The following is a 24,781-nucleotide window of genomic DNA, read 5'->3' as shown; positions in this document are numbered from 1 at the left end:
TGGAAGCGTTTTAAAGTGTAAAACTGCATTTATAAAAGAGTTTTCATTCCACCTCTAATAAATATATAGTTAAATATGAACACTGAATTTCTAAAATGTCCTTCAGTGAATAAAACGTATTTTATGATCTTTATATTCAGTTTACAGATGATTTAATGCTTCTGGGTATTTTTCTTATGATTTTTATAATATAAAGCTGTAGGTGCAGTTTTTCTCCGTCATTGGTAAAGCTTTGTGTCGCTACTCTGCAAAGTATAAGATAATTATGTTTCAAATTCAATCAGAAAATTAAGGAATATAAAATAAGTGTGTTACCAATCGCATTACATTTATCTTTAGAATTTAATAAACAAACTCAGCTATTCAAAAGAAATGTTATGCCATTGCCTGTATTAAAATGTTTTCATTTTCCACGGGACAATGTTACCATTGATTAAATTTTGCCACTGATATTTAATTTTTTTTTTTCAGAGTTGTTGACAGACTAAGCGATTTAAAAGAATAAACTCAGATTTATTTTAGTTATTATTAACTGGATACCTAAAATTGCATTAGCTGGATTTATCAAATCCATCTATCTATATGCGTTGGTCTTTTGCTTGTACGTGTAATTCATACAAATCTACAGTTTCACTCTTACCTTAATTTTGAATGCTTCACTTTCAAAACAAGACGAAAGTCACTGCCTACATTAGATTTCCAAAACCCATCCCAAGGGCTCTACACTCATGGTGTTTGCATTAGAATGATGCGTCCATGACATCCCTCTTGAGTATGCATTACTCATCTTAGGTTCAAATCTCCGTTGTTAGTATGAGTTGAAATAATGCATGCTAAGCAATGAAGTTATATACTGTTGCGGGGTGGGTACAGGTACGTTATAGTTAAAGTACGTTATAGTCCCGTAAAAAGTTCATGAAATTTATTCTTATCACAAGAAATTTAACAAAACGCTAGGATTTCCCTCAAAGATATTCGTACAATATCACACAGTAGTTATATTTTAAACTACTAAAACGTTAAGTAGAACATAATCCAAAGCACAGAGAAAGATAATCCGATCTCAAAATTACAGCAGCCGAGTAAACAGCAACAACTGAATAAGCGACTGAACTGAGACGTTTCTTTACGGCTTTTTAATTGGGCACGAGAATGTTCAGGTCATTTTTGTTTTCTCGAGGTTTCTGGAAAGCAAAAGAGTAAAATTACGAGATATCTATTTATTAAATGTCAAATACGCGTGCTCCTGTATTTTTACTTTTCCGGCATAGCTTTCTCTTAAAATAAGTCTCATGCTGCATTGCACGGGGATATAAGGTAATTTTAATTATAATTCTATTAAAATAGAAAACTTAATACAAAATCTGTAACACTACCCCTTTCCAAGGACTGCATGTCCCAGGCAGTACAATCCCTACACAGGAAGCCAAACTTGCAACTAAGGCATCAAGGCAATAATAAGCACTGCATTACAATAAAAACAACATAAACAATTATTGCAATAAGTAATTTAAAACAAATTAATATATCAAATACTAAATACAAATCCAATCAAATACAAATTTAGAAATGAAAAGGACCATGGTCTTATACTATTTACATTATATACACTACGTACTATGGCCATAGTGAGGAGTTAACCTGTCGTAATGAAGCATATAGTTGGTTTAGAGTTCGATGACTTATGGATGCGAACCATGATGTCGTTTAGCCTGTTTAGGACTGTGTATGGACCACCCCAAGGTGACTGTAGTTTTGGACAGAATCCTTTTCGTCGAGTCGAATTCCACCACCACACCTTGTTTCCTTTGTTAAATCGATGTCCAGTAGCTCTAGTGTCGTATCTGGTCTGCATTTTCTCCGTCGCCAAGTTGACTCGCTCTCCTGCAAAACTGTGCATCACTTCACACCGGGCCTGGAGATCTTGGATGTATTCCGCTGGCGATGAAGGTGCAACCGTAAGGAGACCAAACAAAAGATCACAAGGCAGACGAAGGTCACGAAAGACGAGCATCTGAGAAGGAGAATAGCCGGTAGTCTCGTGTTTGTCTTCGACCCTAGTATGATTTCAGAAGCTTTCTGAGCAGGATCTTTCAGCAAGGCGTCGACGTTTCCAGGTGAGGATCCCTTCTGATGATGGATAGTTATGTTCTTTGATTCTGAAAGCAGTCTGTTGATTTTGAAGTCCAAGGAAAAATTTTATTAAAAAGTCCAATCCTAGTATGCAAGAATCTGTAATATCTGCCACATATGCCTATGATAGTAGGCGGCACTTCCATATGTGATGTTCACTTTTAACTTCCCATCTATGTCGATTTTATCACCAGACACAGTCTTGAAGGTAACACAGGAAGGCTTCCAAATGAGTTTATCTTTAAACTGTTGAGCTAAATCTTTCCGAATGATGATAACATTAGCTCCTGTGTCAATGATCATATTGCAAGGTATTCCATCGATGTGCTCATTGATGGATAGCTCCTTACTGTTGCCACTGACTGCAGAAATCTTAAGCGCTTTCAAATGAGGTTTTCCACTATTGTTCAAACTCCGCTCCGCGATATGGTCAGTAATTTGTTTCCTGCGTCGTTGCTGAAAAATGGTCTCATTTTCCATACGCTGAGGTGTTCTGCAGTTCCTTCGTACGTGGTCAGCTCTGCAGTTCCTTTGTACGTGGCCTTCAGCTCTACAGTTCAGCATTTTGCTTCCTCATCACTCCTTTTCCATCTCATGGCATTTAATTGTCTGTTTATATCATTTGTCTTATTTTCCGTGCTCTGGGGTGTTCTGCAGTTCCTTCGTATGTGGCCTTCAACACCTTAGTTCTAGCACTTTACGGTCTGTTTCTTGTCACTAATATTCCGTCTCAAGGCATTCAATTGTCTGGTTAAATAGTCTGTCTTATTTTCGTGCCCAGGGTATTCTGCAGTTTTGTACGTTGCTTTCAACACCGCAGTTCGAACACTTTAGAGTCAGTTTCTTCTCACCTTTTACTCCGTATCAAAGCATTGACTTGTCTGGATAAATCATCAGAAGAGGCGAGATGACAGGCCTTAGCTTGGGAATCCCATCCATTCGCATCCGCCTCTATAAAAATTGTATCTTATATACTTGCCAGAAGGTCTTATCATTGTAAGTTCATAACTTCAAAGAGGGAAGAGATGGTACGGGTTTTTCACTTCCTCTTGATATGCTTCAATCTTTCTTGTACAGTCTCCTCTGTTCTTTAACACTTTCCTGAACAACGTTCATATCTTCTTTAAAAGTTACTTGACCAGCTTTCATCGTTGTTTGAACGGTTTTCATCTCTTTTTTAACTTATACCTGGCGAGCTTTCATCTCTCCTTTAACGGATTCTTGTCTCGCTTTAATCTCTTCTTTAAAGGATGCTTAGACAGCTTCCATATTTTCCTGGTTTGCAGCAAATTGTTCTTCCATCGCTCTAGTTATTGGCATTCAGTCCCACTTCTGACACAAAAAAGTCTTGCGTGCGTACGGGTTCGTAATAGATTGAATGAACAAGTCCGATAAAAAGTTCATGAAATCTAACAAAGCGCAGGTTTTTCCTCAAATATATTCGTACAATATTACAATATCACACAGTAGTTATTTTTTAAACTACTAAAACGTTAAATAGAACGTAATCCAAATCTAAATCTCAGAGAAAGCTAATCCGATCTGAAAATTAGCAGCCAAGTAAAAAACAACAACTGAGTAAACAACTGAACTGAGATGACATGGCATGACTTTATTATGCCGAAAGTAGTCAGTGTAATTAAACAGCTGTGTTCCGGCTCAATCCAAGTAAACTTAACATGTAAGTATATGAAATACGTAATCTAAAAATACAAAGTCATAAATACACTGGTTATCATAAATTAAGGAAAAATCACAAAAATAGCGATAACTCCCTCAAAAATAACCCAAACCGTGTAAAATTTGAATATGTTGCCAAGTAAGAGTAGCTGAGTAAAACTGCGATATGCAAATTAGTGGCGATGCTTTCGGAATACGACATCTGCGAGGAGCATAAAAGTACATGTTTGAGAGCAAGCCCACATATTTCACTGTGACAGTGACATCAGAAATCTGAGATAGCCAATTCGTAACAATGACCTCCAGGCATTATTTGCCTTCAGAACTGCGGTGGAGAGCCATTGGGAGACTAAAGGCAGAACAAAATCAAACAGAAGTGGCCGGATGGCTAAATGTGACTCCTTCTGTGGTTCATAGACTTTGAAGACAATTTCAAACCACAGATTCGGCATCTAGGAGGTTTAGCCAAGGACGACCAACTGCTACGACGAGCGCCGATGACCGATGTTTGACATTATGTGCACGCAGGAATAGAACCGCTACTCTGACTCTTCTTAGATCCTCCCTTGCTGCAGCCGCCGGAAGGTTCGTGTCAACGTCAACTGTGCGTAGAAGGCTTCACGAAGGTGGTCTGTATGCGAGGCGACCAGCCATTTGTGTGCCGCTCACGTCACGCCATAGGAGGGATCGTTTCCAGTGGGCACTACAACAGGTCCACTGGACGCCTGATCAATGGAGGGCGGTTTTCTTTACGAATGAGTCCAGGTTTAGTCTAGAAAGCGATAGTAGGCGTTATTTGATGTGGAGAGAACCATCATTTTATCAGTTCTGTGTGGATCTTTTCAATATCCGAGTCTTCAGGTAGTTCGCGGATAACAATCTGAAGAGGTGAATCTTTTTTCTGGCGAAAAGTACTAAATTGAAACTCATTCTTGGGAAAAATAAATTGAAATGTTTCTTTCCGGCTTTTAACCCTTTTTAATCGGGCACAAAAATGTTCTGGTATAACTTTTGTTTTCTCGAGGTTTCTGGAAAGCAAAAGAGTAGAATTACGAGATATCTATTTATTAAATATAAAATGCGCTTGCTCTGTATTTTTACTTTCCCAACTTAGCGTTCTCTTAAAATAAGTCTCGTGCTGCATTGCACAGAGATATAAAGAAATTTTAATTATAATTATACTAAAAATAGAAAACTAAATACAAAACCCCTAACAATATGTTTTTTTATAAAAAATAAATAATAGTAATTTTATATAGTTTCAATTTTAAAAGTAAGTAACCTAGGTCACATTCATGTCGCCATTGTTGCATTCCGACTATCACTTCTTATTAAAACCGTTATTCTACAGTTTAGTCGAATTTGGTAAAATTCTGCACCATTCCAAAATAAGAGGAAAATCACTGTCTGTGAGACTGCGAAAATCTACCCCAGTCCCCACAGTGAATCATTTTCACTCTGCTTAAAGCCCGGCCAACATCGGGTATTTCAACTAGCAGTGTTATATACAAGAGTCATGAATTTCAATAAATTAACACTTATTATAATATACTTCTCTGTTAATTTAATTGAAAAATTATTTAATAGGATATTTCTGTGATTCTTAAAATTTAAAATGAAACTTTAAGAGAAAAGAGCTAATCTAATAATAGTAAATAAATTATATATATGATATATTTTAAATACGCGAAGTACTATGTCATTATCAGATATGTCATTTGCTTTTTAAACTAAATGAAATGAAGTACTTTCCAGCTATAATTTAAAGAGTTGTACAAAGTAAGGGACTCATACTTTCTAGATAAGTTTCAAGTGAAACATTATAGTTGAGGGCATGTTGAGTTAATTAATTTAGATGCTAAAGAAAATTTAAATTTCCAAATTACCTAGTACCCGCAGTTACCGAACTCTAATCTGATGCAGTTAGGTTAAGTGAAGAGAATCTCTTGTTGGATTATTACCTCTGATAGAAATATTAATTACAGTATTAAAATGAAGAAATACTTAATATTAAGTTATTAAAGCTTTTAAAACCGATTAATTTGTTGTGTTTTAAAAATTTGATGTCATTTTACTTCCTTGTACGGGCTATTGAATTATTCACAATTTTTGCTACACTTAAGCTTATTTCCTTGAATTATTCTAACTTAAAGAATCGATCCTTGAAGGCAAGTTGAAAATGGCATCAAAAATTGAAACTTTTTAACTTAACTATCCCGGTCAGTTTTTGTCATAAAAAGTCAAACTTCCTATAATTTTAATTTTCATAACGGGTGTAAAACTTTCCCAAATATAAATATAGGAGACCGAACTTTAAGTTAAATTCCTTTATTTACCCAAAATTAACTTTTTAAAATTTGACACTGCCAAAAAATTAATATTTGCATCATTAAAAAATTTTGCAAGTATATGACTACTACTAATGGTTGGTAAAATAAAGGCCGGGTAAGAACTTTTAAGCCGGGTAAGAGGGTTCATATATATATATATATTGTTGCATTCTACGCGTTCTTGGATTTGGAGTGATACTGATGACAGCAAGTGATGAAGAATCAAATCATAATTTATTCGTCAGTATTACGCAGCACAGTTCCAAAGACACGTTACAGTTTTCGAGAAACTATGACAAAGACACTGAAACAATCAGTAACACAGCCTTCAGGCTATCAGGTTATAACGATGAAGACAGCTTCACGACAAAGCACTAATTACAGCTCCCGACTCGGTCGATCGCTCTCGAGATATCTCTGAATTCAAGACACTACTACCGTACTCAACATATTACTGTACTGCTCAAGATACTCTCAAGAGACACTGTTTACAAGGTATACACACAAATTAAACAAATAACGCTTTTAAATTGTATAAAGTTCAGAATGAATTTCAGTCTCATGTTTTAAGTTAGATCCGGGTTAATTACTTTTTCACTGCAGTTCTCAGGTGTATTTCGTTTTGCATATCACAATCTGAAGATTCAGTCCTTTCAAATTTTGTATCCACAGGAAGATCTGAAATTGTTAGTTCACCACTCTGTAGTTTATTCGCATCATGTGTACAGTCCTCGGCATTTTTAGCAGTTGCTACATGCTTATTTACCTATATTTCTTGAAAACCAGTTCCGATGTTTGCATTAAAGTTATGAATAAACTTTTCAAACAGAAGTATTCTGGTTTAGAATCAAGTTTCTGTTTGTACAACTTGTATTATGAGACACGCACTTAGTTTGAGAAGTGGGTGTATTTTCTTGCAATATTGGAACACTCTGCTTAAGCTGTACATCAGCTTTTTCCATTTCTGCATCATATGAATTTTCAGATGGTTCTTGATAACTGCAACATAACTTCACTATCAGTTTCTAAACAGTCACATTTTCACTTTCTTCCATCTGTACTTCAGGCACCTGATAATCAGAAATATTATTTCCATGAATTATTTCTTCGCCATTTTCAGATGCTTTACTAGCCATTTGTTTCATTTCTTTATTTTTACAAACAGTGTTACCACTTTCTTCCATTACAAAATAAGGCATTTGAGAAAAAAAAAGCTTCTTTCCCGTCTATCATTTCTTGACCTTTCTCAGACAGTTCATTAGCTACTTCCTTCATTTCTTCATCCTTTGATTCTTCAGATACCACTACTGTCATTTTTCACATCTTCTATTTTCGCTGCATTTTAGCTTCACTTCCATCTGTTTGAGTTGCTCTTACAGCTTTTCTTGTCCGGCTTTTATTTCTTCTTGCCCCGATTTTATTTCTTCTTGCCCCGATTTTATTTTGTTCTTGATCTCAGCCTTCATCTCCGGCTTTCATCTGTTCTCGTCTGGCTTTTACAACTGCTAACAAATCCATTAATTCCTTTCCTCCGTTATGGCTTTCTCCTGCAGGCAGGTCGCTGTCATTCACTCACAAATCCCAGTTCTGACACCAATTGTTGCATTCTACGGGTTCGTCGACTTGGAGTGATTGATGACAAAACTTGCTGAAGAACCAGATCACAATTTATTCGTCAGTCTTACGCAGGACAGTGCATCGCAGTGTGAGTAAAAATCAGTAAGTTTGGTTCGCGTTTTTTCTTTCTATTTCAAAAGAAATTTTTTTACGAGCACAATGGCAAAGAGCTCAGTTGGAAAGCAAACTGCTATTTCGCTTAAAATGAAGATGGAGCTTCTTAAGGCTGTTGATCAAAAACAGAAGACGAAAACGGAAATCTGTAAAGATTTCGGTATTGCTAACTCTACATTATCAACAATAATTGAAAAAAGAGAGCAAATGACGGAAATGTTTGAACGGATTAAGTTTGAGCCAGAGCGAAAACGAATGAGAACGGCCAAGCACGAGGATTTAGAGACGGCTTTCCTTGTTTCGTTCAAGCAAGTGAAATCTCAGAATGCTCCCATATAAAGACCTTCAATGCTAGAAAGAAGCAATGAATGGGCTAAACAAATGGATATTACATTTTCTGCAAATCCAGGCTTATTTGAACGGTTCAAGAAAGAAATGGTATACTACTGAAAAATGTTTGCGGTGAAGGCTAATCAGGTTTTACCGGACATGAGAGCAAATTGGTTTCATTCTACGCTGCCTTCAATACTTGAAGAATATGAAGCTAAAGATGTCTTCAACGTGAGCAAAACTGGGTTATTGATAAAATAACCCAGTTTACCCAATAAAACTTTGTCGTTTAAAGGACAATCGTGTTCAGAGGGAAACTGCCTAAAGAACGAATTACGGTATTGGTAGGATTCAGTTCGGATGGTTCTGAAAAACTACCTCTATTTCTTATTGGCAAAAGTTTGAAACTGCGGTGTTTAAAGAATGTAAGAACATTATAGGTTGAATATCCAGCAAACAAAAAGGCGTAGATGGTACCTATGTTCACCGATTGGATCGTAAAGTTAGATGAACGATTCTTGCGAGAAAATCGTAAATTTGGAATGATAAATGTTCGGCTCACCCCCAACGTTGTATTGAAAGCTATAAAGCTTATATTTTTGCCGCCAAATACAACAAATACCTTGCAGCCTTGTGATCAAGGGATTATACAAAACATGAAATTTTTCTACCGGAAGCAAATACTTCGAAAATATTTACTCGTAATCGAAGCAAATGAAGATTTCTCGATCAATTTATTAGATACTCTTCATAAGTTGCACTCTGCATAAAATTCAGTGACTCCAAGGACGACTGAAAATTGGTTTCGTCATGCAGGATTCTCAAAAGTATCATATTCTTTGGCGCCAAAAGAAATGGAGAAGGAGAATATTGAAACTGAGCCGACACTTTTTTAAATGTTTGAGAAAGTATTTTTAGACTTAAAGAAATGTTTGAGAAAGTATTCTGTATTATTGGTTTGTCCTACTCTATCATCGGAAAACTTCGTTGCAGTAGATGATGATAATGTGTGTACAGCCCCAATTATGATAGACAAAGACATTCTGGAGTTTGTTCAAAGCTTAAAAAATATCATTGATGCAGATTCCGACGACGAAAATGAAATGAATAATGCAGCTCCTCTTCCCACGTCATTCGAAATAAGGAACATCATGAAAAGTATGCGCAGTTATTTAGGAGCACATTCCAATGGTGAAATGAATAACAAAAAGGACGACATCGAATAATTTGTTTGACAATTTGATGCTAAAAAAGTCAATACAAAGAAATATATCAGATAATTTTCCAAAAACTCAATAAATGTTTTGTTTAAAAAAAAAATTGAAAATTTTGTGTTAAATCTCATCAAGTTCTTGTGGGTGTTTTTTTCATTTATTTTTATTAAATACATAAATATGTACGCATCTATGTAAATAAAACGTACTCTAATAAACTTAATTTTGTTGAATATATATATATATATATATTTCAATACGAAATCCTTTGTGTACAGACGACACGAAAAAAATCCCCTTTGAATCCATTTTAAATCTCTTTTACAATCAGTTCGGGGAAAAAAAAAAGAATCCTTTATTCTGTCAGTACGTACAGACATCACGCAGAACAAATCGTCCAAATGGATTTGGGAAAGGACAAAATGGATATTTCCATTGATATACGAAACCCGAAATTTTTCGCGAATACAATAATTCCTTTACTTTGAAATTTGCTGCTCTGATTTGGGAGTTTTGCGATGCGACAGAATTCGATTCCTTTTTGCCATTCGAGACAATTCGATTCCTTTTATTTGAAAAGATTTAATTAGATTTATTTTATTTATTTACACAAAAGTGAAACGAACGCAAAATTAAGCATTTAAAGTATTGCAATTAATTGCTTCGTACGAGAGATTTAATTTAGAAATTGCTCATTCATTTTTATTTGATATGCATTATATAAATCTTAGGACCTTTGCAAACTGTAGAAAATTTAATAGAATCTCTGCACAGAACTCCATAGAATATCTATACATATCTGTATGTATATGCATAATGTTCTAGAAGCTGCATCTAAACTTTTATAGAATTCTATGGAAGACCTCTGGCATAAATTTTAGAAAATTGGCAATTATTCTAAAGAAGTTTAATAGTGGATTTGTTTATAGAATCCTGTAAGATGTTTTTGTAAGAGTACATTCTTTCACAGGAAAACAAAATTGATGTGGCCACCTGCCCATTCCATCTAATTTGTTCCGATCTATAAAATCTAATTTGCTTACAAACTTTATGGCTGAGTGTTAATTGCAAACACTACGCATTTTTTATTATTCTATTCTATCATAAAAAGCACAATGATAAGTATACGTGCTTATGTACACATAACTTCCCCCAAAAAATCGCATCGATCGTTGTATATCCTCTAGTCATAGTGTGTTTCGGATTCACTAATCATTGACTTAACAATCCCCAAATTTTTTAAACCAGTCTGTCTTCAGAATTCCCGATAGAGTACTAGGTGTTGCCATACATTTATTCTTACATTCTCTATTTAATTTATATTTGCTATATTATTTCTTAAAAATAATACAGAGGATAACATTGGGGGGCAGCATCCTTTTATTTGAAAAGCGATTCAACACAAAAGTGAAACGAATACAAAACTGAGCATTTAAAGTACTACATGTAATTGCTTCATAACGAGAGATCGTCTTCTTAATGAGCTTATCCTAGTTACACTGGGTATAATTCCAAGTATACATTTAATGCTCATAAATATAATATGTTGTTCATCAATCAATACCTATCTTAAATACAAAATTTCAGAAGTTTTGGATTATCTCATAATATATTTTTTACGATGTTCGTTTACACCATCATGTAAAGTATTATTTCATGTTTATCAGTTTTAGCCAAACCCTAATATGTTGTTTTTATTAATATAAAAGTCTTAACTACTAAAACTGAAAAGTTTTGAATTATAATTTAATATAGTTTTCATTAAAAACTATTATGGATTTCGAATAACGTACCATTTTCGGTTGTCCATTAAAGAATGTTATTGGTTTCAAGTACCACTTACGGTTGTAAATTTTACCCAAAATCTAATAATTCTTTATATGAACGTCTAAATACAAAAAAAAATATATATTTTTAGAAGTTTCATATCTTAGACAAAATAATCGTTTCACACATATTGGCACACAGATGCACAGACATCATTGCATAATAATATCATTGCATAAATAGTGAAAACTTGATGTAGGGACCCTAACTTGTTTCAAATCACTGAAAATTCGCTATCGAATTTTTGAACCAAAAACATTACTTCCCTGCGGGAGATAAAAATTCCTTAGGTATCAAGGAACGATGTGCAAGACGGATAATTTTAATGAAATTGTGGACAGATATAATTTATCAGCAAAAGTTCTCTAACAATCACAAATGCTGAACCATGAAATTTTAACGTCACCATTCCTGTTTACGTTCCGCAGAAAGACCAGTTAGCAACTTCTTTGACAGATATATTTCCAACGATAAGTTACCAGTGATAACTCTCGCACTTGTGACACATTGGATGTAATTTGATTAACATCCTTACTCGAAAGCTCTCCAAGGCTGCTATTGCAGGTTTTTTTCAGTGCTGTGTCGTAACAGTTTCCTCCTTTCTTGCTGCCGTAAACAATCTTAGGTTAGTTAAAAACAGTCGCAAGAAGGACTTTTGGAACCACAGAATGCTGGGAAGAGAAATATATTAAGGAATTTGGAGAGAAATATATTAAGCTGGGAAGAGAAATATATTAAGGATATCGGTTTGGAGAATCATTCCTTTTAGGGTGTAGAGACATTAGATTAATTGGAAGCAGAAAAGATAAAAAAAAATATGCAACCGCCTTCGCCGGGAATCGAACCACGGACTTCTGGAATACCGGCCCAGCATGCTACCGTTACACCACGAAGGCACGCTAGGGAAGTGGGAGAAATACCTTATATACTCCCCTTTTTAAAGGGCGAATAGGGTTTTAGGGAACCTAGTCGCCAAATCCTGGGTGCGGAGAACCATCATCCACAACCCTTTTTAGTTCAGGCGCCACTTGTAGAGTTATTAGGATTTTTTTTAGAGGCAGACAAGATGAAAAATATACAACCGCCTTCGCCGAGGATCGAACCACGGACCTCTGGAATACCGGACCAGCGTGCAGAACCACTACACCACGAAGGACGCTAGGGAAGTGGGAGAAATACCTCATAAGGGTTTCGACATTTAGATGACTTATTTCATTACTTTCCCATAAGAATGGAAAATGTTGTTTTTTTAGCATTGATATGAGAAAATAAGATGATTAGGTAAAGCAAAAAGACTTTGATATTTAGTCTCATGTTACTAGCCGCTTGCGCGGCTACCCGAATAAAATATGATAATTATTAAAAAGAACAAATATGTAATTGTAATGAATCCACCTAATGTCATTTCATAAAAAAAGTATTTAGTATTTTAGGAGACATTTTAGGATAAAAAAGTATATAGTATTTTTCATGATTTAAAAGCATTTATTTAAATCTATCAGATTAAAAAGTAAAGAAAATGTTCTTAACAACTACAGTGATTGCTTTTCAGTTGCTTGGTTTGTTGACAGACCGATTAAACTTGAAAGTTAAATAGTTTCACTTTAGTGAAAGACAACATGCTGGCGCGGGAAAAGTAAAAGTACTTTATTTCTGGCAGTGGCAACACACTGATTTTAAATAGTCGAGTTTGTTGTTTAAAATTGAAAGATAAGTATTTTACACTTTGCCCAATGGCAACAGTCTGGCAGCCGAAGGTAAAAATGTTTTATTTCGAACGCTGATTGGTACTGTTCTCTCTCAAATCGCTGAGTTTGTTAATAAAAAATTCCTTAAATTCATAAAAAGTAGGAAATAGGAAAAAATAAATCGAAATTCCGTTTGGTATTCGAAGTTCATATGTTCGGGGGAAGGACTATGTACACTCAAAATAGGGTGCCTGTAAGTGCCGTTGATTTTCCATACTATGGATTTTCGCTGGTGCACCGAACATGTAACTAAACTCAAGACATCGGAGGTGTTTAAAACCAAGAGAAACTTTTTCACTTATCATGTACGAACATGATCCTAGGTCACAATTTACACCAAAACTAAATCCAGTGTCTTTCAACATGAACTGCTTCTGAATTTCATAGACCATTCTCACAAATTTCACACAACGAAAAACACAAAAGTAATCAGCAGTTCATCTTTCATACTCTGCATAATTCCTTGATATTTTTAGGCTTGCTGCGCTGGGCGGCAGAAAAAAAATACAAAAATGTTTCCCACTTTAATTTCTTCAAATATTTTATTCTATGACATATTTTTTCTTGTCTCATAGGCCTGAATTTCGAATTTAAATTTAGACTTTCAAAATGCCGTTATTTTAATACTCTCTGTTAACTGCGTATGTAACTTAACTGTCTTAATGTAATAAGTAGTGCATTGTATAGTGCAATGATAGTCAATCTTTCTATAGCTACTGCCACTTTGTAAGTAGAGAAATTTCTTTACTACCCCCGGTTCCGAAGTAAGTTAATTCAGTGTAAGTGCAACGTAATTTTTTGAGTGGAGGTTTAGTAATACATATATATATTTAAATTTATATGTTTATTGCGCATTGTTACGAATTTTGTATAATGTAATATGAAAAGTCTGGAGAAAACGAAGCTTTGCCGTAAAAATAAGATTACAGGAGAAACTCCTCAAGACATTGACGTAAATGGCTATCTCGCTAAATTGGCGAGATATCAACAAACAGCTGATGGTTTCCGCGGCTAACTTTTGCAACAAAATTCGGCGACAAATTGCCAAAAGTCGCAAACCTTGGCGACATTTTCGTCAGGTCCCTGTATTAATGTAATTCGATAAATGCAATTGATCCCTCTATAGAACTGCATCCCGCTCTTACATGTAATTTTAACGTATATGCCTTCAAGTAATTTCGAGAAATGGGAGGTACTAGAGATTTCTCGGCGGCAGCGGAAAACAATATAACCCTGTAGAGAGCATCAGTTCTCAGTTTTTCTATAATCGATTTGGGAGTATTGAAAACTCTTCGTCCGACCTTCGCTCTTTAGGTGCTCTTTGTATTGCATTATTTTTAACGTTTTTAGCAGTTTGATGGTTCGGTTTATTTAATTATGGGGAAGCACACTAGGGATATCTGGCTATGGAAAGGGATGCCTTCGTGGAGGACTTTCTAAGGAAAACTGGCTCGTATACACGTTACACATGAGGAAAACCACGAAAACGCCCATGCAACCAGCCTGTCTGCGGGATTCGAACCTCGGACCGAACTACCAGTGTTCAGCGACTTTACCGCTCTGCCGCTAGTGGGCCTTAGTAGTTTGAAGTGGTTAACTACTGATTGTGCTCTTTCATACCAAGAAGAGCTGTACGAGTATTTTTGTGGAATGTTCTTGAATTTCAAAGTGTTCAAACTACCATCGGTTCTTTGTGAATTCAATTCACAAATCCGTACACGCGCAGCAGTTGTGTCAGGAGTGCCATTGAATACGGTGACAAGAGCGATGGAGGAGCAACTGAGAAAAAATTTGACAGCCTTTGCTGCATTCCTGGAAGGGGCCATCAAACCGTCAGACTGTAAGCTGCTTCATTACTTGGAGTGTAAATGTCGATTGTAAACTACCCAAAGTTTCTTTTAAAAAGGATTACAAAACAAGAAACATTACAAGATATATTAGCTGATTATACTTCTGAGAAATAAAAACAATTGAGTATTTACCACACGTTCCATACATATATACTTTAACAAATTAAGGATTAAATATAGTTTAAATTACTGAATTAAAGGTCAAATAAATTACTGTAAGTAAATGAAATAGACTGTTGCAATTGTAAACGGTTGATAAGACCTACATGACGAACAGGCTTGTGTAGGGTTTCTTATGCTTAGTCGCCAGTATTTTCTCCCACGCCGGCGGTACACCATTGAGCATGCGCAGTAAGCGAAATTCGATAACATTGATGAACTCAATGTGCGGTTTGCCATTAAGCTTCCCGGAGCTTAGCACGCTCTCTTGACCATGCACTATCCGCGATACACTAAGAGACTCCTTCGGTGAACTCGACGACGGCGCTCGCTGGCCGGCTGTCAACTCGATCGTCTCCGCACGAACTAACCAGATGAGACACACTAACTCGATACTAACTATCTCGCGCTCTAGACGAGGCGCACACACACTGACTCGCCCTCTCGACGAGGCACTAACTGATTGCGGACCAGCACGGTTTATATAGCTTTCGGCTTGTGTTCGAGAACATTCTGGGCTAAACCGGTGAGAATTCGTTCCAGAAAGTTCTCCATCTGTCCATGTCATATCGCCGATTTGTCGCCAAATGTGACAACCCTGCCTTCCCTTGCCATTTTATGCCAATCCTAAAATTGCTTTGCGGGGAAGCTATCTTACCGAGCCTTTACATTTCGTAACAATACTTTACGTTGAAGTTTCACGTTTCTTTTAGAATGGCCACTTGTAAATTGCACTTAGTTTTCGCGTGCAGTTTAAGAATGCATGCTGTCTGGGTAGAAACAAACACCATGGTTTCCCTATTAAAGGTAACCCTTACAGATTGTACTGTGATTCTAAACTAATAAGTGGATTGTATAGCAAATGAACTAACTAATTTATTAACAGTAATTAACTATTCAGATCTAATACATGCTCTGGCATGTTGCTTAGCCGAATCCAGATGGCCAAGTGAGAGTTTCTCTACTTATCCAATAGGTGGCGCTGTATTCTAACTTAACATGCCGCCGCCCGTTGAAATTACAAATTTCAACATACAAATTACTAACATACATACAATTTAACAATCAAGAAAACTAATTCTCCAATACAATATGAAAACTAATAGATAATCTTTCATCATGAATATAATATAAAATAATGCAACATTTTAAAAACGTAAACATTCACTATGCTACAATCGAACTTATTCTTTAAACAGTTCCATTTTTATGTAAATCACAATTTTCAATAAGAACATAATATAAACTAAGCATTATTATCCTGGATAGGTAATAAACAAATTTTACTAATACATCGAATATACACACCATTTGATGTTTTCACTTTAACAACTCTGGCCTTATTATCTTTACCAGGTAAAACTTCTAGAATTCTAGCTAAAGACCATTTAAATGGAGGAAGATTATCTTGCTTTAACACAACTAACATACCTGCCTTTAAATTTTCTTTATTAATAAACCATTTGGTGCGTTGTTGCAGATGATTTAAATAATCAGTTTGCCAACGTTTCCAAATAACTTGAATGAACTTGGTAATAAGTTGCCATTTAGAAAGTCTATTATCTATATCTATTATCTATTTATAGACAAATCTGGTTCAGGATATGAAGTAATGGAACGTCCAATTAAAAAATGACCTGGCGTTAAGGCTTCAAAGTCATTTGCATCTGTTGATAAGGGTAAAATTGGACGAGAATTGATAATACCTTCAATCTGTGTGACAACAGTCCAAAATTCTTCTAAAGTTAATTTATAACTGCCGATTGTACGTTGAAGATAATATTTAAATGACTTAATACCAGCTTCCCATAAACCACCGAAATTTGGTGCTCTAGGTGGAATTAGTTTCCAATTTATACCTTCAGATGTTAAAAAATCTGCTATATCAGAATCAGATTTAAGGACTAAACTATGCAATTTTTTCAGTTCTGATTTTGCACCAACCATATTAGTACCGTTATCTGACATTATGGTATTACATTTTCCACGTCTAGCAATAAATCTTTTAATAGTAGCAAGTAATGAATCTGTGGTTAAATCAGTTACTACCTCTAAATGTATTACTTTAGTAGCTAAACAAATGAATATAGCAACGTACACTTTTGCATAATTACCCTTTCTCTGATTTTTATACTTGATGAGGAATGGACCAGAAAAGTCGAGTCCACACGTATTAAATACAAACCCTGGATTAACTCTCTCACTAGGTAAATTTCCCATAAGTTGTTCACATACAATTGGTTTAATCTTAAAACATGTTACACATTCATGTACAACCTTTCGAGCTACATCTCGACCATTAATAACCCAAAATTTACTACGAACCTGATGCAATAGTGCTTGAGCACCAAGATGTAAATATTTAACACGGTAATACTGAAAAATTAATCTAGTAAATACATGATCTTTTGGCATTACATAAGAAAACTTTTGGTTGTAATTAAGATTACTATTGGCAAGTCTGCCTCCTACTCTCAGAAGAGAATCATTATCTAGAAATGGACATAAAAATTTTAACTTACTTTTGGAAGAAACACAATTCTTATTTTTTAAAGATAGAATATCCTTGTTAAAATGTTGTAACTGTACATACCTGATCATGATTTTCTCAGCGTCATCCAATTCCTTAACAGTTAGAGAACCTATTAAATTTTTTCCCTTACAATTGGCTATAAATCTACAAACAAAACTTAACACACGAATAATACGAATATAGTTATTACTAATGTTAAGAATATGATCTAAAACAAGAGAATTAGAGTTCACATTTAGATTAACTAAGTCATTATCCTTAAGTTTGAGTTCTTTGACGTATTCCACATCATCCGTATCAGATGAAATTACTTCACAAGGATTAGTCAAAAACCTCTCCTTAGTCAAGAAAGTTGGTCTTGAGTTCAGCGACTTTAAATTGCTAGTAGCCGCGGATGCATTAAACACAACGCGAAGCTTGGTAGAGGCTTTCTCTGGCCGATAAACTCCATGATGACTAAGATAATAGCAAGTCGATGTTTCAGTTTCTTGAACTTCTTACATGTGATTTAGATCCTTATATTCTTTAATAAAATTCTTATATAATGTTTCATCTTCGAATCGCTTTCTAGTCGATTCCACACTTGATGCAATCTTTTCTCAGCCAGCGTTTTCGATTCTCCTAATTCTATACCTTCCCTTATGGGTAACTGAACTACGTATCTTCCATCATTTTGTCTATAGTGAGTACGCTTGAAATGTTCTTCACAGTATTTTTCTTCTTCACTCAAAGCATCCTCGATATTTTCAATGGATTCAACTTCCCAAAATCTTTGCAAAATTTCTTCAACTCTTTCTTCACTATTTAGAACTAAACCATAATAATTTACTTCTGAGTCACTCTTGCATGCACCAGACGCGATATATCCAAAAACTGTTTCTTGAAATATCAACGGTTGATTTTCTAATTAAAACAACAGTTGATTTTCTAATTGAAATTTTCCTTCTTTTAAAATCTCAAAGAACAATTCGGCCCTAGTAACATATCTATTTTGTTAGGTGTTCCAAATTGCGGATCCGCTAATTCAATATCAATGGGAATATTTAATGACTGCACATCTAAACATCTTGATGGAGTTACATTGGTTATTTTAGAAATAACCAAGCAATTAACTGATCTTACATATGTTAAATCCTTATTCGAAATCTGTACATCTAGTTCATAATTAATATTTATAACGTTCTCATTAATTCCGGATACAGATGCATAAATTCTTTCTTTCTTTAAATTTAACAAATTAGCAACTCCTTCACACAGGAAACAACTCATGCTGCCGTTATCAAGTATTGCGCGAACTGGGATCCTTTTTCCTTCGGAATTGCGAATATATATTATTGCAGTCGCCAATAACACGTTTTTTCTGCGTGTCAAAAGACAACTTGATTGATTTTTATTAGAGACATCTGCGTTCTTGTTTATAATTTCGTCACTCATTGCTTCCGTTTTTGTTTTGTCTAACTTATGTTGAATGGCGCCATTTCTGAGAAGGCGATGTATTAATGAATGGTGTTTTTTATGGCATTCCGAACATCTGAACTTAGAATTGCATTTTGCGATTAAATGCTCGTTACTGCGACACTTTAGACATAATTTATGGGTTTTAACTATTTCATATCTTTGATTTGGATATAATTTAAAAAATGAATCACATTTATGCAGTGGATGATTATTATTTTTGCATATAACACAAATCGAAACACTATCGGTTTCAACCATCCGAGCCTTTGATTTCGAACTTTTTTCTAACGGATATTTCCTTTTATTAATACTACGGTTAATGTCATCCAATAACTGACATCTTTTCTCTAAAAACGAAATTAATTCATCAAACGTAGGAACTTCCGTAGCATTAATGCTTAGTTCAAATTGTTTGCGCGTTTCGAAATCTAGTTTCTGAAGTACGATATTTAATAACAGAATATCCGATAAATTATTTTTCTCATATTTTAAAACATTCAAAGCCCTAACGTTTTTAATAACATTATCTATTACATATCTTATTCCTTTAGACGATTCGAATGTTAAAGTACGTAAATCCATTATTGACTTTATATGCGTCTCAATTAATGTTCTTTTATTTTCATACCTATGTTGAAGAGATTTAAATAGAGAACTAAAAGTATCATCAACAGTTTCAAGATTTTTTGCTTCATCAGTTAATGCAGCCTTTAAATAGTAGAGTTTCTGAACTTCTGTTAATTGCGTGTTATTCGCTATGATGTTTTCGAATTGAAGCTTAAAATTATTCCATTCGGTATATTTACCAGAAAACTTAGGAATTGGTAATTCTGGCAAACGTATTTGTACTTTAGGATCAAATTTACTACAATCATTTTCATTTTCAGAATGTGCTATAGATGATAGAATTTCCATAATTCTTACCTCCAGAACTTCAGTTCTTTCTTCCATTTCGGCGATTTCTTCATCGATGGCTGTGACGTCTTTTTCATCAACGCTTTCGAAATATCTAATCCTCAAGTTTCTAATATCCATTTGAATGCTTTGTAGCGATCTATACTTTATTTGAATTTCATTCTTATTCGAACTATCATCATATTCCTTCACTACATTTTCTAACCTAGTTAGTTTCGCTTTTAACGAAGTTTTGTTTCTATCTAATGCCAGCATTTTGTTCACTTCTCCGGTTCTGCTGACCATGTACTGTGATTCTAAACTAATAAGTGGACTGTATAGCAAATGAACTAACTAATTTATTAACAGTAATTAACTATTCAGATCTAATACATGCTCTAGCATGTTGCTTAGCCGAATCCAGATGGCCAAGTGAGAGTTTCTCTACTTATCCAATAGGTGGCGCTGTATTCTAACTTAACACAGATCAAAAAAAGATTCTACGGGGATTTGGCCTGTGGCTATACCTAAATTTTACCTATAATTTACCCATATTGTTAAAGCAAAAATAAACGTAAATAACTACTAATGTTTTTTTTTTTTTTTTTTTTTTTTTTTTTTTTTTTCAAGACACATTTTATGATACTTTACGTTGAAATTTCACGTTTCTTTTAGAACGGCCACTTGTAAATTGCACTTAGTTTTCGCGTGCAGTTTAAGAATGCATGCTGACTGGGTAGAAACAAACACTATGGTTGCCTTATTAAAGATAACCCTTACAGATAAAAAAAAAAAAAAAGATTCTATAGGGATTTGGCCTATGGCTATCCGCATGTGAAATCTCCATAAAAAGCCATATAATTCTTGTACACGTTAGTCAAATCCTCATGAAAACCCACAGACAAAAACTTGTAGAATTGTGCGAGTATCCGTACACCAAATACCTATAGCCCAAAGTAGTAGAACTGTAATGGGTATAGGATTTTGTTGATACCCGTAAAGAAAAACCTCTAAAGATCAATAGAAACCAAGAGGTCAATGGAAATCTGTAAAACCCATAAATAGTTTTACGGGTTTCTTTCATTGCATTTTTACAGTATTATTTGTACTCATAAGGAAAAGCAGTAAATATAAATAGGTAGTAGTAGAAGGCAATAGAGATGTGTAAAAATTTTAATAGTATCAGTAAAAAATTTTATAGCTTTCTTGCGGGGCATTTTTATCTGGTTTAGTTAAATAAAAGTTTACAAAAAATAAAAAACAATTTAAGTAGTAATACTCAATATTGTAAATGGCACCAAAGGTATAGTAGGTGCCGCTTAATGTAATGGCGGTCAATGTTATCATTTGGATATTGTTATTAAGTTGCCTAAGTTATTAAGCTATATACAAAAATACGGAAAATTCATTCTTTATTGTGATGAAAAAATCGGTTAAGGTAATAAAATAAACAAAAAATATAGCTATGAATGCTATAGATACGAATATTATAGCTATGAATTCTGTAATTCTATACAACGTTCTTTTTAGTCGCCAAATGAAGTCGAAATAGAGTACTGAAGTCGCCAAGTGAAGTCGAAATAGAGTACTGAAGTCGCCAAGTGAAAGAGACTTGTTGCCAAGTAAAGGATTAAATCGCAAAAGAGCTTGATTTTGATTTATTTAAACCAAGCATGTACCAAAAAAAAAAATGTTTTAGGAAGATTATTTTTTCAAGTTTTAAGAAGAGCATCTAGACTATAATTAGTGAATTAACGAGGCGAATTTCTAGATGAGTCAACTTTTTAGTGCCTAAATTCCTCTTCCCTTGATTAAGCTTAATACTTTTTATGAACATTCTGTTTTAGAAATTTCTAATTTTATACTGTGTTTAGGGATTTTTATCATGGAGGTCTAGCAAAAGGTTTAATAATCTAAGGAATAAAGTCCATTAGTTAAACCGCTGTGACTAACTTCCAGAATTGAGTCAGCTAAACTACTTCTCGCCTATTAGGTGGCTCCACAATAAAATGGTCACCGCTTCTGGTCTTAGTAGTGGCCAATTCCGTTATAGGCAAATGCCCGCCATTTGTAAAAAAAAAAAAAAAAAAAAAAAAAAAAAATCTTATGAAACTTCTAAGATTCTTCGGAGTATAAAGATTAGGCGTACAGCATCGTTCAAATAATTTTCAGAAACATATATGAACTGTTCATAATTGAACTTATTGGTGTTTCGGCGTAACCATTGCAGGCAATCAATTATTGCTTACTTTTTTCCAATTCAAATGCTATGAAAAAATAGGTATTTATATGCTTTTAGTTATATTTATATTAAATTTATTAAATACCTTTGATATTTCGAAAAATACTGTTCTCACCGCTTAATGTTATCAAAATAGCCTGAAGAAATATGATTACATTAAGCGGTGACACTGGACAAAGGTGATCACATTAACATAAATTTTAATTCGTGCATTATGTCTGTCATTTTAGGGAGCTTCACGAAACCAACGTCGAAGTGACACACATCAGCTGATTACTGCTATTATAACACCTCCACCGGACTATGCCACAGTGATCAAGAAAGATTCCTTGTGCGAGCCAGCACCGCCAGCATACGAAGTTGCAGTCGCTGGACTTCAGTCAGACGGTTATGTGTGAAAAAAATATGCGGAACTTTGCCGAAACACCAAGGAATATAAAATTGATATGTGATAAGAAATGACTCTACAGGTTACAGAGAAAAAAAAAAGAAAATTTGAGACAAATCGTTTGGTAATACAAGATGTATCTAGAACCTGATTCAGTAATTTCATGAAATTAAATATACGTGTGAATTATGTGTGCGTTACTATTGGAGCTGCGTTTAGTTATTTTCTGCCATTCAATTACGTGAACAACAAAGGTATAAAGGGGGGAAAGAAAGCGACTATAAATATTGTAATGGTAATAGAATGATTCAAACTTACAGATTGCGCAGTGATTAAATCAGTGATATTTGGATATTGCGCCACATTTTTATGCATGAAATTTATATCTAAAACTATTAAATTCCTCTGTAATAATTAAGAATGTAAATAAAAGCATGCATCTTTCGTTGTAGACATGTCATTGCTGTCATTCACAGACATAATGACACGTAATTTACTGCTGAAGAATTGCTGCTTTACTCTGTTATTCATGTTAGAAAGTCCTCCACGAAGTCATACCTTCCCTTAGGCAGATAGCCCTAGCGTGCTTTGCATAATTAAATAAACCAAAATAAACCAAACCTATTATTCATGATTCTGCTATTATGAGCATATCGCACCCGTTTTATCATTTTCCCAAAAGTATGGGGACAGGCCATTTTTGTTCGTTTGCTGTTAATTCACTCAATACATTAGCCACTAGGAGGCGCGTCTGCTATAACATGAAGAGGGGTTCATAGATCTTAGTAAATCATTTATTGCAAGAGTTGCCAACTCTATCGAGTCCACAAAAAAGGGACGATACAAAATATATTTATATTAATTCCATTTTTATTATTATTGCAAATTCTTCGAATACGATTTTAGGATTATCATTTATGTGAGTAAATACTTTTTTAAAGATTCGAAAACAAATAAAAAATGTTTAAGTTCATTAGATAATAGATTGACTAGTTTTATTGCAATAGGTAATAATGCATTGGCTCATTCAAAACAAAAGATGCATTATTAGAATTGTCATTAAAATTCATTAAAAAGTTATAAACTTCAAAAAATATTTGAAACTTTTAAAATTAGATTTTTAGAAATTTTAGTTTTAAATTTAGTTTAAAATTAGATTTTTAAATTATTTAAAATTAAAAAAATTTTAATTTTTAAAATCGTATTTGTTCTGCTTTTTGGTAGACTTCAGAAAATGAGCATCATTTTTTATCTTTCGGCGAATTCTGAACAACTTTCTTTCAAATTAAAATATTGCGTTCTGCGGGTTTGTGGATTTAGAATGATTGATAACAAAACTTGATGAAGAATGAAAACGCAATTTATTTGTTCATATTACACAGGATAGTTCCAAAGACGCGTTACAGTCATCGAAAAACAACGATAAACGCGCTGAAACAACCAGCAACACAGCCTTCAAGGCTATCAAGCTATAACGGTGAAGGCAGCTTTCCGGCAAAGGACGAAAGTACAGCTCCAGACTCGGTTGTTAATCTCTGAAATCAAAGCGCTAGTATTGAACTAAATGCAATCAACATACTCTTCATGATTAAAAAAAAAAAAAAAAAAAAACTACTCCGCGTACAGGCAGGGTACTTATAGATTTCGACCTACCTTCGAGAACATTCTCGACTTTACATTCATTTCTATGGGGGCGAAAGCCGACTGCTCTGCTTGGTCACATAAAATTTAAGAAAAAATCGTTATCCGCTGCAGCGCCTATGGATGTAAAGAAAGTTTTGTAAAAGGAGGACCTGTAACCTTTCATAGGTAAGTTAAAACTGCATGATTTATTATTTTATTTCCAGTATTTTTGTCATCTTACTACCTCTTTGAATTGGTTGGAAAGATTCAGCCATATTGTATAAGAAATTTGCCCCCGTATATGACACACACGATACTCTTCACAGGAAAAAAAAAAACTACTCCACGTACAAGCAGGGTATTTATAACTTTTGACCTGCCTTCGAGAACATTCTCGGGTAGACCGGTAAGATTTCGCTGTGGAATGTTCTCGCTCCGTCTATGACATAAAGCGAATTTTGTTGCCGAAGGTCGCCAAATGGCGAATTCGCGCCATATCTGGCGACCCTAAACCCGTTTTTCGAGAAAGCTATCTTATCGCAGCTGGGAATTTTTGTAACAATATAAATAATTGATTATATATATAAATATATTAAATTCAACTAAACACATGTTTCCTTTATTTGGTTAGGGACACAACA

General features: G+C 34.4%; 1 protein-coding gene across 1 annotated transcript in view; it reads left to right on the top strand.

The window, feature by feature from the left end:
* The window catches only part of LOC118192011 (uncharacterized), an 88,337-nt gene extending 65,369 nt beyond the window's left edge, over positions 1–22,968 (top strand). Inside the window, exon 4 of the mRNA XM_035362890.2 lies at positions 22,360–22,968. Coding sequence (XP_035218781.1) covers positions 22,360–22,527 — 168 coding nt within the window. The 3' untranslated portion in view covers positions 22,528–22,968. The remainder of the gene's footprint in view (positions 1–22,359) is intronic.
* Positions 22,969–24,781: the final 1,813 nt, after the last annotated feature.

Source organism: Stegodyphus dumicola, chromosome 10, assembly GCF_044657685.1.
Source record: "Stegodyphus dumicola isolate Sdum_Otavi_A_Nest chromosome 10, ASM4465768v1".
Taxonomy (NCBI): Eukaryota; Metazoa; Arthropoda; class Arachnida; order Araneae; family Eresidae; genus Stegodyphus; species Stegodyphus dumicola.
Note: the sequence above shows the minus strand (reverse complement) of the source record. Positions and strands in the feature narration are given on the sequence as shown.